Source organism: Ammospiza caudacuta, chromosome 2 (assembly GCF_027887145.1).
Source record: "Ammospiza caudacuta isolate bAmmCau1 chromosome 2, bAmmCau1.pri, whole genome shotgun sequence".
Lineage (NCBI taxonomy): Eukaryota > Metazoa > Chordata > Aves > Passeriformes > Passerellidae > Ammospiza > Ammospiza caudacuta.
The window spans coordinates 119,556,274-119,574,244 of NC_080594.1; the positions used below are offsets into that span (position 1 = coordinate 119,556,274).

The 17,971-nt window shown below is 44.4% G+C and overlaps 1 protein-coding gene across 2 annotated transcripts in view; it reads right to left on the reverse strand.

Annotated features, from left to right (window-relative positions):
• The window catches only part of SIM2 (SIM bHLH transcription factor 2), a 69,276-nt gene that overhangs the window by 9,444 nt on the left and 41,861 nt on the right, over positions 1-17,971 (reverse strand). For both annotated transcript variants that reach the window (XM_058800178.1, XM_058800179.1), the window contains exons 5-8: positions 17,835-17,920; positions 12,939-13,138; positions 8,986-9,092; positions 790-937 (exon numbers count right to left, since the gene is read on the reverse strand). In XM_058800178.1, the coding sequence (XP_058656161.1) occupies positions 790-937; positions 8,986-9,092; positions 12,939-13,138; positions 17,835-17,920 (541 nt within the window). The remainder of the gene's footprint in view (positions 1-789; positions 938-8,985; positions 9,093-12,938; positions 13,139-17,834; positions 17,921-17,971) is intronic.

Genomic DNA, 17,971 nt, shown 5'->3' on the forward strand with positions numbered 1-17,971 from the left:
CTGTATCATCTTCCCTCAGCCATCCCTGGTTTTCTGTGGTTTGGAATCATGGAAAAGCAGAGATCAATTTATCTGTCTCCTGCTCAGCCAGGAATTGGTCTCTGCCCTGAGGAAAGGAAAAGGAGCAACGTTCCTCCCCTGCCAGCAGCGTGTGCTTGTAACTAAACCACACAAGCTGCAAGGCTGGTCTTGATCAAAAAATCACAGAATGCTCAACTTTGGGAGAGATCTTCAAGTTCATTCAGTTTTACCATGACCCAGCACCACCAGCAACCACCCCAAGGGCCCTATCCAAACTCCTCCTGAATAATTCCAGAGAAAATTACTCCAAACCTCACTGGGCAGCTAATCCCAAGGCCTGAGCACTCTTTCAATGGAAAAAAACCCTTCTAATCTCCAATCTGAACCTGTCCTGACAAAATTAAGACCATTGCCTGACCCCCCTCACTGCCCCTCCTGTCAGGAGCTCTGCAGAGCAGTGAGGTCCCCCCTGAGCCTCCTTTTCTCCAGGCTGAGCCCCTTCCCAGCTCCCTCATGAGATATTTCCCAGCCCCTTCACCATCTCCATTGCCCTTCCCTGGACAAGATGAAAGTCTAGATAATAACGATAATAATTAACACAACAACGTTTTCTCTCAGCTAAAGAGACGAGATCGCACAAACAGAGAAAACCGCGACACGCGAGCACAGAACGACACCGGAAGACGCGAGCCAAGAAACCCTGGCAGATTTAATCATCAATGAGTCAGTCAGTGAGAACAGGTAATGGTACAAAGTATTTGGACTTACGTAAGGACATAATTGACACTCACTATGCAGTGAGGCCGTGACGAACGGCTGTTGTGCACGATGGTGGCGTAGCTCTGCACCCACACCCAGCCTCCCTGCTTGGACAGCAGCCGGTAGTACTTGGTGGTCACTTGGCCTTTCACCAGCACTGGGAACACAAGGAAAAGAAAATTTTTTTAAAATTCACATTTTTTGGACCTATGGCCTCTTACTGCAGAGGTTTATTTGCAAGCCAAGCGCTTTTCTCCCTCACGGAATCACAGAATTAATGATGTTGGAAAAAACCTTTCAGATTTCTGAAACCTATGTGCTAACACCCTCCTTCCTCTTCCTCCCAATTAACTTTAAATAACCCCCTACAAAATTACCTATCCTGCCCCTTTCCATAGATCCATTAATATTTATATAAAATTTGAAGAGTCCTAAGTTTGTTCAACCTATGCTCTAACACCCTCCTTCCTCTTCCCATGTCCAACCTATGTCCTAAAACCCTCCTTCCTCTTCCTCCCAATTAACTTTAAATAGCCCCCTACAAAATTACCTATCCTGCCCCTTTCTATAGATTGATAAGATCACATTATTATTTGTATAAAATTTGAAGAGTCCTAAGTTTGTCCAACCTATGCTCTAACACACTCCTTCCTCTTCCTTCCAATTAAGTAATGCCACACAAAATTACCTATCCTGCCCTTTTCTATTGATTCATAACACCACATCATTATTTGTATAAAATTTTTTAAATTTATATAAACTTTTTTAAAATGAAGACTCCTAAGTTTGTCCAACCTATGCTCTAACACCTTCCTTCCTCTTCCTATGTCCAACGTATGCCCTAACACCCTCCTTCCTCTTCCTCCCAATTAACTTTAAATAGCCCCCTACAAAATTACCTATCCTGCCCCTTTCTATAGATTCATAAGACCACATCATTATTTATATAAAATTTTTTAAATGTATATAAAATTTTTTAAAATGAAGACTCCTAAGTTTGTCCAACCTAAGTCCTAACACTCTTCTTCCTCTTCCTATGTCCAACCTATGTCCTAACACCCTCCTTCCTCTTCCTCTCAATTAACTTTAAATAACCCCTTACAAAATTACCTATCCTGCCCCTTTCTATGCATTCATAACACTACATAATTTATATAAAATTTGAAGACTCCTAAGTTTTGTCTTCCTTCTTCTCTGGGTCACCTTTTGTCGCATTCTTCACAAACCCTGCTTCAAAATTTCTAACTGCAAAACAAAAGTTGAAGGCAGCAAAAGTATTTTGAAATGGACAAAATTCTTTTAAAAGAGGAGAGGAAATGGACTCAAATTGCACCAGGGGAGGTTCAGGTTGGAGACTGGGAAAGAAAATTTCCATGGAAGAGTGGTCAGGCCTTGGGCTGAGCTGCCCAGATTGGTGTTGGAGTCCCTGGGAATGTTCAGGAAGAGTCTGGTTGTGGCCCTTGGGGACAGGGTTTGGGGTGGGGACTGCTTGATCCTGAAGGTCTCTTCCAACCCTGAGGATTCTGTGATTTTGGGATTTTTTCCAGATTAGTTGGAAGCACTTCTCTCATATCTTGATAAATTATCTGGTTTTTTGCAATGTATTTTACTCTGTGGTGGTTTTTTTCCTCTGTAATCATCAAGGTTGATTTTAAAGGGTAAAATTAAAAAACTCTTTGGTTGTGAAGCACCCAAACAAAGACAATTTATTTAAAGACAAGAGAGGGGAATCAGATATCTGATAAATTCACCGGCCATGTAATCCTCCCTGAGCTATTCTGGATCCTCTGTGAACAAGGATATTTTGGCAGGAGGCTGTGCTGTAACAGGAGTTGTGCAGCATCTCTAAATATTTAATCCAACCACAAATATTTCTGATTCCGTGCCAGGCCTTTATCTCAGGATTCACCAGAAGATAATGCCCAGCCTTTGAAGCTGGTTCTTCTCTTGTGTGGCCTTGGATCATTCCTCTGGAAACTCCATCCTCTTACTCTCCTATACAGTTATTTATTGTAAATCAGGGAATCATGGACTGAGCTCGGTGCGCAAATTGTGTTCAAAAAAAGTGGGCAATGGCAGAAATTCCTTTATATAAATATGATTGAGAAATGGAATCTAAACCTGCTCTCTGTCATTTTAAAACCATTCCCCTTGTCCTGTCCCTTTTTTCTGTCACTGACAGAACAAGATGACATAGTTTCAAGCTGCACCAAGGGAAATCCAGGTTGGAGAGCAGGGAAAAGGTTTTTGCAGCCAGGGTGAGAAAGTTCTGGAATGGCTGCCCGGGGAGGTGGTGGAGTCCCCATGCCTGGGTGTGTTTAACAAAGCCTGGATGTGGCACTGGGGGCCAGGGCTCAGTTGGGGCTGGGCTGGACTCGATGGTCTTGGAGGTCTCTCCCAACCCAGGGATTCTGTGAATTCTGGGAATTTTGCCCATATAAAAAATCCCTCTCCTTCATGTTCATCCATTTCCTTGTGGTTCTGGAAGACTCAGTGAGGTTTCCCACAGTCTGGAGCACATGGGCCACCTCTCTGGGCTACCTCCTCTCTTATCCATTGCACATCCCAACATATTTAAACTTTCCTTCAATCCCAGTTTATCTCCCAAAGAAAATCAGGCTCTTACAAAATTGACAGGTCTTTCTGGAAGTGTCAATTCTTCCGTTTTAGGATGAGGTGCCTGTGTACAAAATGAACCCCTAAAACTGTCTGCAGCTCGATTTCTGCTCTCTGGGACAGGGACAGCACCCAGGGAGGGCAGGAGCTGGGCCAGGAGGGATTTAGGTTGGGTTTCAGGGCAAGGTTCTTGCCCAGAGGGTGCTGGCACTGCCCAGGGAATGGGCACGGCCCCGAGGCTGCCACAGCTCCAGGAGCCTTTGGCCAGCGCTGCCAGGGATGCCCAGGCTGGGATTTTGGGGGCTCTGGGCAGGGCAAGGCTGGCACTGGGGGGTCCCTGTGGGTTTATTCCCACTCAGGATATTCCATCATTCCATGATCCTGCAGGACATTCAAAACCCCACCCTCCATGGTGATCACCAAGCCACTGCTATTTGGGGTTTCAAATCTCTTTTAGGTATCAGCTTTTTGCCTCCTTCTTGCTGGTGTTCCTTCCACTCCTACATTTCCACATGGAATTCTTTATGGGAGGATGGGAAATCATGAGGAATGTGTGTGTAAGTATGTAAACACACCTAGAAAATATAAAGACATTCGTATTTTTTAAGTGCAATTCATCACTGCGAGTTGAAAGTCTTGGAGTGGCTACTCAAAGCTTCTATTATAAAAATATTAATAATTGTCTCTGTGCTGCAGTTTTGCTATTTCTGAGTGTTCTATAATTGTGGGTGGTGCTCTGTAGTTGTGCTGCCCCATCCCTGGCAGTGCCCAAGGCCAGGTTGGGCAGGGTTTGGAGCAAACTGGGACAGTGGAAGATGTCCCTGCCGTGGCAGGGGGTTGCAATGAGATGATCTCCAAGATCCCTTCCAACCCAAACCATTCTGTGCTTTTATGATTTGGTGATTCATTCTAAAATCCAAATGGTCCTGTTCCAGGAAATGATCCTTACATTTCAGCACAGGCCATGTAACAGGTAATGTTTGGAATGTGGCCTGGCCTTTCAGAACTAGGTCTTTGTGCTGGTTTAATGAGCACATTTTCCTTGAGTTCAAAATGCTTTGCTGCACTCACTCTTCCTAAAGAGAAATTAATGCTGTCATGGATCACTAACTATAACAAAGCTCTTCCGTGTGCTTTGGGACTACTTTTGGCTTTCCTCCTCTCTCACTGATTTTTTTTTAAATCCCTCTTTTAGCTCTGCAGTTAAGACAGTGTTTGAAAAGATGTGAAAACCACTGAGGGCTGCAGCGTTCAGCTTCGCTTCCTAATTATCTGGATTAACCAGTATTTCTCTGGGGATGGGGGAGGATTTTGTGTCTCCTGATTTTTTAGCAATCTGGGGAAAGTCTGACCTTGGCTGGGGGACAGTGAGTGAGACAGTGAGTGAGCTCAGCTTCCATCTGGCTCTGTGCTCAGCTGCCCCGTTTGATGCTGAAAGGGAAACCTCAGGAATGGGAGTGAGGCAAACCCAGCGCCCAGACAATCTGTGCAGGCTCGGGCTTCTTGGTGGCCTCTGCTGCAGCCCAAGGGGGAGGATGCTGTGGCTTCCTCCTCTGGATGTGCCCTCTGTGACTGGGTGTTCCAGGGCTCTGCCTGGCTCCTGCTTTCACAGGGAAGCTGGGAAAGGCTCTGGGCTCTCACACGGGGCTGTTTTGAAAGGCTCCAGCAGGCTCCGGGCGTGTGGCTGGGAGTTCCCAGGCTGCACTGCAAGAAATGGATTTCTTGGCTCCACACTGGCAGCAGATCCCGGTTTAGCCGCCCTGGCATGCCATGGGCACGGCCCCTACGAGAAATGGATTTCTTGGCTCCACACTGGCAGCAGATCCCGGTTTAGCCGCCCTGGCATGCCATGGGCACGGCCCCTACGAGAAATGGATTTCTTGGCTCCACACCGGCAGCAGATCCCAGTTTAGCTGCCCTGGCATGCCATGGGCACGGCCCCTACGAGAAATGGATTTCTTGGCTCCACACTGGCAGCAGATCCCGGTTTAGCTGCCCTGGCATGCCATGGGCACGGCCCCTGGGCAAGGCACAGTGCCCAGCAAACTCCTATTTTCTTTTTAGACCTCTCAAAATCTGGTGCTGCTCTGCCAGAGAGCTGGCAAAGCAGGGGCAGACCCAACACTAGAGACGGTGGAACTGAGCTTTTCTGTGAAATAACCCTGCAAAAACATAGGGGGACATCCAGGGAGCAGCAGAAGGGTTTGGTGGGGACACTGGCACAGAGACCTGAACCCTGTTCAAGTTCCCGTGGGAAGAGCAGGGATGTTGCAACACATGGGATGCCCAAAACCCCCTCACAAGGGTACAAACAAAGGGGTATCTCTGAGGGCACAAAGATATTTTGTCTATACTGGAACTCTGTCCTGTATTTTAGAGTGCAGGATCCTCGGGCAGGGCCTCCTTGTTTGTGTGGCCGCATTTCAGGGCAAACACTGTGAGTATGAAAGGGGCTCTGGAAATAAATAACACAGCTTCAAACGCCACAAGTGTTTTCCTGGAGCTGGAAGCCAATCAAATGTTTCAAGCAGGAAACTCTCTTGGCTGCCAGCACACCTTGGGCAAATATTCACATCTACATTTCCCTCCTAGCTTGATGTTCTTGTTCTATCCCTCCTAACTCGTTCCCCTCACTGTTTCCTTTGTTTTACTCCCTGTGCTGCCTCACTCTGAGTTCAGCTGCTTCAGGGCTTCAGTTTGGGATTTTTTTCCTCTCAAAAAAAAGCAAATGGTTATCCTAGTTTAGGGTCGGTTATTATTTTTTTTTTTCCCTTAATACCCTTATTAGGTGCAAGATGTTTCTCGTTGGATTTCTGCATCAGGTGACACTTCATCATCAGATTGCTCTGTAGAATGGTACAACAACCCTGCCAACCTTTCACTGCTCATGTTCCTGAGACATTTGCTGATGGATGCTGGGGGAGCTCTCACACTGCTCCCCAGAGGGACTTTGTGCACTTTACATCTGGTTTAATAATTCCCATTACTTGGTATTCCAACCATGACCCTGCACTGTTCCCACTGCTGCCCAAGCATTACTCATTATTTTCTGCTTCTTGGGATTTATCTGCTTTCATAAATTCCTATGCATGGCTCCCATTTTTCTTCTGTTTTTAAAGTTTACAGTAATTTATCTTTAATCTACACAACTGCTCTTAGTATCCCATTTGGCTGAGAGATTTTTTTTCCTTGTGGAAGGATGTGGTGGGTAATTCAGTGAACATGATTTGTCTCTTCATTTAAAACTCCAGTCGTACATGGATCAAACTGGCAGCCACAGAATGATCCATCCTGCTGCTCTAAAGTGGAAAACTGTTTTTCCAGAGGTGATTGTGGCTGTGGTGGCATCAGCTCCATGCTGGTTTATGAAGTATTTCAAACAGTCTGGTGGAAATACTGAGCGTATCCTGAACAGGTCAGCAGTCACATCCACATGCAGATGTCACCACTACAGGGAGGGTGTCCCTGACAGGATTTTCCATGTGCCCTGGTCATTCTTTCTTCCCAGAGTGTTCAGTAATGTTTTGGTAAATCTGAACTCGCTGTTAAAGGTCAGATTTTGCTTTCCCAGGTGTGGCACACCCTGCCCCCGGCGGAATTCGGCATTTGCAATTTCAGCTTGGACCTGCCAAACACAGCTACAGCCTCCTTGGTATTCCAGATCCTCATCAGAAGCACGCACTAAGAGAAGAAGGAAGCCTAAAAGGAGGATTTGACTCTGGCTGCTTCCAGCCTACAGGAGCAATCTGGAAAAAAAATTGCCTGACATTGGTTTTTGGATGTCATCTTTGCCTCGTATGGGCTGCAGCAAACGGAGCCAAATCCAGAGTTCAGCCATTCCCTCAATTTGCTTTTCAAATTAATGTGCTACTGAATGAACTCCTTCCCAGATCCAGATGTTTGAAGATATGATTAGTGACTCTGTTGGAAGATGGGAAATTATTAAATGTGTCATTTTTTTCCTGACAATCCATTCTCCGAACCTCATCCACATGCTCCTAACGAATGGCCCTCCAAGGAGTTTTTGGGATTGCATTCCCTTCAAACACAGGATGATTATTACTAACATATTTCAGAGGAATGCAGAGCTGCTGCATAGGTTTTGTTTTAACACCACAGGCTAGTGAAGTTCAGATTTTCCCCTCTCATTTACTTGCTCTTTAGGTTTTCTTTTCCTTCAAGCGATCACCATCCAGAATTAATTCCAAATATTCAAAATAGCCTGGATCCCCTAAGTACAAAAACTGGCCAGATAAGTTGGTTTGGGTGTTGTTTTTTTTTTTTTTTTTTTCTTTTCAGAAGCCCAGCATATCAAGCTGTATTTACACAATTAATGGTTTCCTTAAGTGATAGCCAAGAACTTGGGAAAATCTGTCTCCAGTCAAGATTTGGAAAGGATTTTTTCCTGCTTTCCAGCATGCTGCTTGTTGTCTGCAAAGCTTCTCATTGCACTCAGTGTATTCCATAGAATCCCAGAATGGTTTGGGTTGGAAATGGCCTTAAAGCTCATCCCATCCCACCCCAGCCATGGCAGGGACACCTCCCACTGTCCCCGGCTGCTCCAGCCCCAGTGTCCAACCTGGCCTTGGATGCTTCCAGGGATGTGGAATCCACAACTTCCCTCTGCTTTTGGCCCCTGCTCATTATCCCTCACCCCAAATTCTGGATTATTATTTTGGTGAGGGAAGTTTGACACCTGATAACGTGAAGTGTTCAGGTTCTTGGGCTGATAAATGACATCAGCCAGGCTTGGACTGGATAACTCATGGAATCATGGAATCACTGAGGGGTTTGGGTTGGAAGGACCTTAAAGATCATCTCACCCCACCCCTGCCATGGCAGGGACACCTCCCACTGTCCCAGGCTGGTCCAGCCCCAGTGTCCAGCCTGGCCTTGGGCACTGCCAGGGATCCAGGGACACCCTGTGCCAGGGTCTCCCCATTCTCACTGGGAGGAAAATGTTCCTAATATCTGACCAATTATGGATCTTGATAGGAAATCTTCAGTTGTTGAACCAAAGAAAAATGAGTTTTGATTACAACGCACGGTTATGAGAGGAAAATTATTCTTTCAAGTGTCAGAACAAAACACAGATGGTCAGCAGGGCTGAAACACTGGAAATCATGGAATGGTTTGGGCTGGAAGGGACCTCAAAGCCCATCCAGTGCTATGGCAGGGACACCTCCCACTGTCCCAGGTGCTCCAGCCCCAGTGTCCAGCCTGGTCTTGGGCACTGCCAGGGATGCAGGGGCAGCCACAGCTGCTCTGGGAATTCTATTCCAGGGCCTCCCCACCCTCCCAAGGAGAAAAGTTTTCTTAATATCTGATGTAAACCTGTAATTTTTCAGTGTGGAGCCATTCCCTGTGTGCTGTCCCTGCATCCCCTGGCAATTGTCTCTCTCCAGCTTTCCTGGGGCTCCTCCAGGCCCTGCAAGGCCACCCTGAGCTCAGCCCAAAGCTTCTCCTGTGCAGGTGAGCAATGCCAGCTGTGCCAGCCTTTCCTGCCAGCAGAGCTGCTCCAGCCCTCTGCCCATCCTGGTGCTCTCCAGCAGCTCCAGGTCCCTGCTGTGCCCCAGCCCAGGAACTCACAGAGGTGGTGAGCGTATCGCAGGTGGAAAACGTCGCAGCCGTGCACGTGGTGGTAGAGGGTTTTCTCTATCAGATCCTGGGGTTCATAGCCAGTTAATTCCGTCACCCTGGAAAAGGAAAAATCTGCAATAAACAAAATCTCAAGGAATATTCCGTTTCAGTGACCCAGCGTTTGATTGTGCCAACAAATCAGTGCCTGAAAGCTGCGGGACGAAATGTTGGTTTTGGAAACAGAAACCTCACCTTTACAAGAAAAGAAACCCTTTCAGGCCAGCCAAAGCAAGGTGCAGCTTTTCCCTGGTACACCCAGGCAGGAAAAAGAGCTCTTTTACTGATTTCCACCTTGGGCTTTTGCCACTGCCATGCAGGACCCTTTGCACAAAGTTCCACTCGAGGAGCTGCTCGTGAAACAATAAAACCTCTCTTGTGGGCTGCTGACACGTTTTCATTTGCTTTTGCAAAGCTACGAGTGCAGAAGGTGTGTTGGGCCACATGTGATCAGGGCCTGTGAATAAATCCAGGGTGGTGCCTAACAGGAGAAAAAAGCAGGAGCTTATTGCGGCTGAGAATGTGGAAAGACAAGGAGGTGTGAAGACCACAGGGTGAGGAAAGGAAAGCTGAGGCAAGACTTCAAAAAATAAAATCCCAGAAGTAGAAGAATGGAAAGATTCAAAACAGCAGCATCTCTGCAGATGTTGAAGAATCAAATTCAGAGGTCAGAGTTACGCTGGGTCAGACATGAAGAGTCAAACTTCACGTTTCAAATGGACTTTTTAAAATTTAGTTGAGGAAAAAATAGTCCTTAAAGTGCAATGTGCTTCTCAGCCAAGCTGTGGCTTGTTCACCCAGGGCTGTGGGGGGCTTTGGGATGTCCTGAGTTTTCTTTGCCAAAAAAAGGCAGAACAGTAAGGAATGTCCACATTAGCAAGTGACACAGTCCCATAGCAGGTGACAGTACAATTGTCCCTGCTGAGGATCTGCTGCAGTAGCAGAGACGCATTTTAATTTCAGGGGTTTTACCAGCTCTAGCCTAGGCTTGTGGACTGGAGTATTTATTAAAGTTGGAGTGTCCTAGGGTGCTCTTGGAGGTTGTCCTCCAGTTTAGATCAAAGGAAATGCAGTTTAAATTCCCCAAACCACTTCATGCCATGAACTGAGCAGGGATGGGCAGGACATGGAATTCCAGAGGATGTTCCTGGTATGAACTTACACTGGTGAGGATGCACAGCACAGGGATTACACAGGAGTGTCCACAGAAACGAGCAGGGGGTCCCAACCAATTCCTGTCGTTGTAGGATTGATGATAATGCACATTTTGATTAATTTTAAAAAAGTTTTGTGACTACTGTGCATCTTCTGTACTCATAGCCTGACTCTAACCAGCCCAGAGGACCCCACAGAGACTGAGATGATTCTGCTTGAGAGGGTTGAGGGCTTGGATTCTTCTGAAGGACAACAACATCAAAATGTCTTTGAACAGATGCTTGTGTTCCTCCTCTGCAGTGTGTGCTCCTCCCAGATCCTCACTTAAGCACATTAGGAACACGAAATTATGGTGGATCAGATCCTGCTCAGGTTTCAATTCTCCTTCTGACTTCACGCACCTAAAAGCAGAGTGGCAGCTCCATCCTGCCCCTTGGTGGGTACAGACACAGCTCATCCAAACCCAGCCAAAGCACCACAAACACAACCCAGGGGCTCAGGGGTTTATTTTCCCAGTGGTGCAGTTCATTTTCCCAAAGGTGCAGTCTCACTTTGAAGCTGGTGACACAAAAACCACCACTGACAGTTCCTAGGACACCCAAATTTTGGAAACGCTTGAGTCTGGAAATAAACTCGGCCGTTTCACTTCCTTAACATGAAATCAATCCCTCAGGCAGCCTGGGCTCTCCAGGTTGTGCTGTGCAGGTGACAGGACACACAGAGCTCACCCCACTGATCGCTTCTTGTCTCCTGAGTTCTTCAAAGTATTTTTAAACCCCCTGGCAATGAATGCACCACAAAAATCAGAGTGAGCAGCTCACTTTGGAGGGCAGCAACTGTCTTCTCCTTCCAGTGCCCTCAGTGGATGAACGCCTGTGTGGTTTATGTTGTGTCAGGTGGCCAGAAAGGGATTTTGAGTGGCTCCTTCCTGTGACAGTGTCCACAAGGGCTCTCGGATGAGGGGAGAGACGAGAATGTTGACTCCATGTTCAGAAGGTTTGATTTATTATTTTATGATATATATATTATATTATACCTATACTAAAAAGAAATAGAAGGAAAGGTTTCCTCCTAGAAGCTGGCTAAGCTAAGAATAGAATAGAAAAGAATGATAACAAAAGGCAGCTCTCTCAGACTCTGTCCAAGATAACTCGGCCTTGATTGGCCCTTAATTATAAACATCCAAGATGGGCCAATCAAAAATCCACCTGATGCATTCCACAGCAGCAGATAACCATTGTTTACATTTTGTGGTTGAAACTTCTCAGCTTCAGCAGGAAAAATCCTAAGAAAGGATTTTCACAGAAAGATGTCTGCGACACCTTCCCATGGTTTCACGCTGTCTGCTGTGACTTATATCTCAAGATCCATCCCCTTGTATGGAAACCAGAACCAGGCCTGAAACCAGTTTTTCCTAACTCCTAACATGCCCCTGTTTTCATTAAACACAGTTTGGTTTGCTCAGCTGGGAGAGCAAAAGGCTTTGGTGCAGCTCAATTCCCCCGCTTGTCCCGCGGTGTGTGGATGACACCCATCTGCTCCTTGGCAAACACAGCTCTGCAGCAGCTCTGGGTCTATCCCTGCTCCTGTCAACGCCCCTGCTCGTTCTGTGGCCTTTGAAGGCACTTCTGCCTCCAGGCAGTTCCTCCCAGGCACATCATTTCCTCTCCCCTACATGCAAGGACGTGTTGCTGAACCCCTCGTGCTCCTTTGTAGCCACGGCACGGAGCGGCGCGTGCCAAAAAACGAGGAAGGGCTCCAGAAACAAGGAGCTCTTTGTGTGCCAGCAGCTGATGGAGCCGCTGTCTCCTGGGCTGAGCACGCAGAAACGCCTCTCCTTGCACGGTTGGCCTCCACTCCCTTGGGTACAGGGGTTTTCTCCCACATTCACTGCACGAATGCATTCCCTGCGAATCCAGCCCGCCAGGGAAATGGGGAATGTGGGACCCACACGAAAGGATTTTTGAAGAATGATCATCTTGTCAATGCTTTGTGTATTTGGGATTTTCCCTTCAAGGTCTCCTGGACTGCACTGGACTAAGTATTGTGTCCTACAAGGTACAAAGTGTTGTGTCCTGCAAGGTACCTGCTCCAAAACCTGCTCCAAAACCAGAGAAATGAATTTCAATTCTGGTTCTGTGCTCACCAGAGCTCCATCAGCTGAAGTGGATGCAGGGCTCTCTTTCCTCAGCTGTTTTCCCCAAATTTTTGTTTAAGAAGGTCCTGTTTTCATGTGTAGTAGCCAATGGAATTAATTCCCTTTCTAACAACCCCATTATCAGTGTTGGTTTCATGGTTAAAGCATTATACCAAAAGACAGAATTCTCCTCCTTACTGCTCTCTCAAAAGCTTTCTGGATGACCCCAGCCAGTTGTTTGATCTCAGTATTCCACTTTTGGGGTTGTTTCTTGGGGTTTTTTTGGTGCATCCTCATTCCTTTTGCTGGCTCTGCACGATAAAATTTGTGTCCTTTCAGGTAAAAAAAAGTTTCACTGCTCCTGTGACCAATCCTCACAACAAGAACCTTTCAGCTGACCCTAAAAGTGCAGGTAACTCCAGGTTAAGTTGGACAGGCTCTTATTTCTTGGCATTCCAGACAAAGTTTGGTCTATCCAGCTGCCTGAAAGGCTTTGAAGGCTCTGAGCTCCAGATCTAGCTTGGACTGCTGGATTTTTTTTCCCACGGATGTTTGGAAACCACAGCACGTAAACACATGAACGCTCGGTGCTGGAGATGAAAGAGCTGCTTACCTGGAATCGAGGAAAATCAGTTTCAAATCCAAGCTGGCTCTGAACATAAACATGTTGCTGTGGAGCTTGATCTCAGTGATTGCACTGGGAGGCAGGGATTGCCCCACGGCCACCAGCCCCACGATTTGGTAGCAGGAGTCGTACAGGGACATATCCAGCATGTACTGGCGGATCTTCAAGTAGCCACTGCAGTGGATCACCTGGGAAAAGGGGAAAACACCCTCAGGATCTGATGGAAAAGGCCCAAGTCTGCTGCCCAGCCAGTCTCAATGAGGTTATAAAGACACATATTGTGTTTTTATCTTCTTTTCTGCCTGGGTAAGGGTCAGGATTGAAAGTATTTGAGATGGTATTTTGTGTTCAGACTCAGATGTTTGTTAGTTCTTATCACTATTACAGTCTTAAAAGTCATGAGTTCTACAGCATTTCACTAAAAAAGCTACAAATGGCCCTGTATCTATTTCTACAAGTTTTTTTAAGGATAAACTGTCCAATTAAGAAATGACATCTCAATTATTTTCACTTTTAACCCAATACCCAACCCATCCATGCCCACAATGGGGACTTTTTATCCAATGACACAAAACCACCCAAACCCATGGAGAAGAAGGTGAAGAAGAAGGAGCAGCCTCCACCCCAAAACCTCCCTCTTGCTTTCTGTCTGTTCCTGTATTCTAAACCCTTCAGCTCTGAGTTTCCCACCCTGTGATATCACACACTTCTGTTCAAACTCCACACCTTTAATCTCAGTTTTATTATTGAATTTTGGAAGCTTCTCCAGGGCCTCAGGTCAATGCAGTGTTCTCTCCTGGCAGCACAGAAAGCCCAAAATTCTCAATATCCATGGTTCCAACAGACACACTCCTGCATAAAATTAAATTCTGGGTCGTCTGTTGATTGCAGTTAATTTGTAAATAGAGATTAAGACTCAGTAAATGCAGTTTTGTGTTTGCTGACAGCATGATTAATCCAGTATTGAAGCACCTCCTCTCTGGGGACTGCCTAATTGCTTTCTAATTAATACTTTAATCTCCCTGATACAGATTTCCTGTAGATACCGCCAGAATTCTTGTTCATTGATAAAAATAAATCTGGAAGTTGTTTATTTTAAATGTCCATCTCTCTCCTACACACACTCAAAGATGAATAAAAACATTTACATTTTAATGAGTTATTATTCTGATGTAAATAAAGACACATCAAAAAAGGCACTTTAAAAACCCAGCGGGTATTGATGCATCACAAAAGCAATAAAAATTAACTGGTGTTTATGCAAATGCACAAGAAATGAGTTTTAATTTCTCTGCTGGAGTTCAGAGGGGTTGTTTTTCTTGACACTTGACCAAGCCCAAGGTCCTGAGCTCAGATTTCGGGATCCCTGTGTACAGTTGCTGTTCACAGAGGTGATAATGACAGTGTTAGACTGCAAAAATTCAGTGTCAGCTAAAGGGGAGGGGGAAATGCAACCTGGGGACTATTCCAGGCCAGCAGATTTATTTAGTGTGGTGCTGGTGCTCAGAAATCATCAGTGCCCCTGGCAACCTTCTGGCCCAAGCTGCAGGAATATCACATCCCTTTGCTGAATTTCTGCTTCTTTGGCTTTTAACTGTGTCCTGTGGACAGGAATTAATTTTCAGCGTATTTAGTGCTCTAAACAGCTACCAAACATCACCTGGAAATTGGCTCCTCCTGCTCAACCTTCTTCCTTTCCATTGATTTAAATGTTCAGCAAAAGGACAATCAGAAGATCTCCCAGCAGATCTCAATTCCCCCATCACTTGGTCCATGAGCTTTTTCTGTGCTTCAGCTAATGAGGTGATTCCTTAAAAATTAAGTCCTGACTTTAAGCACAGTCAAATGGAATGAATTTAGGCCAACATCTCTCCAGACGAGAGAATCCTTTGATTTTTCACTGTGCAAACTTTTAATAGTGAGGCAAAGGAAGTGATGCCTCTGATTAACAGTGATAATTGGGAATTAATAAACCCAGAAACCCCCCAAAGCCACGTGGAGATGTCACAACTGAAGCTCTGTTCTTTTACCTGATTTCAGATTCAGCTTAAACTGCTGCACATCTGAAAATAAAATACTGCACATCTGAAAATAAAAACCGCCTGTTAAGACGACGATAAAAACTATTGCGCGTGTGAAAGTAAAAACTACTGCAAATCTGAAAATAAAAACTGTCTTTAAGGCTGAAAATAAAAACTACCTGCAAGTCTGAACATCAAAAGTACTGCAAATCTGAAAATAAAAGCTACCTGTAAAGATGACAATAAAAAGTATTGAAAATCTGAAGATAAAAATTACCTGAACATCTGAAATTAAAAGCTGCCTGTAAAGATGAAAATAAGAACTACTACACATCTGAAATAAAATACTGCCTGTAAAGCTGAAAATTAAAACTACTGCACATCTGAAAATAAAAAGTACTGCAAATCTGAAAATAAAAACTACCTGTAAAGATGACAATAAAAAGTACTGCAAAGCTGAAAATAAAGACTACCTGCACATCTGAAAAGAAAAACAAGTGCAAATCTGAAAAAAAACTGCCTGTAAAGATGAAAATAAAAACTACTGCACATCTGAAAATAAAAAGTACTGCAAATCTGAAAATAAAAACTGCCTGTAAAGATGAAAATAAAACCTACTGCAAATCCGAAAAGAAAAACTACCTGCACATCTGAAATATAAAACTACGGCACATCTGAAAAGAAAATCTGCCCGCATATCTGAAAATAAAAAGTACTACAAATCTGAAAATAAAAACTATTGCAAATCTGAAATTAAAAATTGCCTGTGAAGATGAAAATAAAAACTACTGCACATCTGACAAAAAAACTGCCCGTAAAGACGAAAATAAAAACTATTGCACATATGAAAGTAAAAACTACTGCACATCTGAAAATAAAATCTGCCTGCATATCTGAAAATAAAAACTGTCTGTAAGGCTAAAGATCAAGACTACCTGCAAGTCTGAAAATCAAAACCACTGCAAGTCTGAAAATAAAAACTGTCTGTAAAGATGAAAATAAAAAGTACTGCAAATCTGAAAATAAAAAACTACTGCACATCTGAAAATAAAATCTGCCTGCATATCTGAAAATAAAAAGTACTACAAATCTGAAAATAAAAACTACCTTAACATCAGAAATTAAAAACTGCCTGTAAAGATGAAAATAAGAACTACTGCACATCTGAAAAAAAAACAACCTGCCTGTAAAGTTGAAAATTAAACTACTGCACATCTGAAAATAAAAAGTACAGCACATCTGAAAAGAAAATTTGCCTGCATATCTGAAAATAAAAACTGTCTGTAAGGCTGAAAATCAAGACTACCTGCAAGACTGAACATCAAAACTACTGCAAGTCTGAAAATAAAAACTACCTGAACATCTGAAATTAAAACCTGCCTGTAAAGATGAAAATAAAAACTACTGCACATCTGAAATAAAAACTGCCTGCATATCTGAAAAGAAAATCTGCATGCAAATCTGAAAATAAAAACTACCTGAAGATCTGAAATTAAAAACTGCCTGTAAAGGTGAAAATTAAAACTACCGCAAGTCTGAACATCAAAACTACTGCAAATCTGAAAATAAAAATTGCCTGTAAAGATGAAAATAAAAAGTACTTCAAATCTGAAAAAAAACCTGCCTGTACATCTGAAAATAAAAAGTACTGCAAATCTGAAAATAAAATCTGCCTGCACATCTTAAAATAAAAAGTACTGCAAATCTGAAAATAAAATCTGCCTGCACATCTGAAAAGAAAAACTACCTGAACATCTGGAAAAAAAAAAATCTACTAAAAATCTGAAAACAAAATCTGCCTGCACCTATGAAAATAAAAACTCCTCAAGTGACAGCTGTTATTCTACGACTTCAGTGTTTGCCGCAGCTTCTGATTTCGTGTCATAAATAAAGAACATCACGCAAACTGTGAGATTTATAAACAGACTCGGGGGTTCAGCACAATTCCATGCCGAGGTGATGGCAAGGGTTGAGGGTTTTGAGTGCTGAGGCCAAGGAGGAGCTTTGTGCAGCTGGGTGGGATGTGGGAAATGCCCAAATCCCTGGTCTGGGTTCCTGCCTCGCCTGCCTCCTGCTCCGTGGGGAATAAAACCAAACTGTGCCCTCCTGGCAGCTCCAGGGGACTCCCAGGCACCAAGGGGAGGCAGTGTGCCGCCGCCGTTAAATCTGAATTACTGAGGGCATTTTGGGGATCTCCTGTCGCAGACATTTCTCCACAGAAATCCTTTCTTTCAGATTTCTGCGTCTTCAGGAGGCCAGAGGCCCCCGAAGAGAAAGTAAACAATTATTATCAGCTGCTGGGGAATGCAACAGGAACACCTTGATTGGCTCATTTTCTATGTTTATAATTAAGATAAGAAGAATCAGCGGAGATTGTCGCAGACATTTCTCCACAGAAATGCTTTCTTTCAGATTTCTGCGTCTTCGGGAGGCCAGAGGCCCCCGAAGAGAAGGTAAACAATTATTATCAGCTGCTGGGGAATGCAATAGGAACACCTTGATTGGCTCTTAATTATAAACATAGAAAATGAGCCAATCAAGGTGTTCCTGTTGCATTCCCCAGCAGCTGATAATAATGCAACAGAAAATGAGCCAGTCAAGGTGTTCCTGTTGCATTCCCCAGCAGCTGATAATAATTGTTTACCTTCTCTTCGGGGGCCTCTGGCCTCCCGAAGACGCAGAAATCTGAAAGAAAGCATTTCTGTGGAGAAATGTCTGCGACAATCTCCGCTGATTCTTCTTATCACAGACTTTGCTCTCAGCTACACATAAATAAAAACAAAACCCAAACCAAACACCCAAATAAATGAACTTGTCAATTGTGGGATACTTCAGGGGTGGAGGAGTAATTTATAGACGTTACCTTGTAGCCACTGCAGGTCAAGCCTGCATTCCTCTTGGCCAGGACGCACTTCATCCTCAGGAAAAAGGATCTCTCGATTTCATACTCTGAAAGCACAAAGCACATTTGGCTGCTGATTTACTCCTGAACATCCCAAA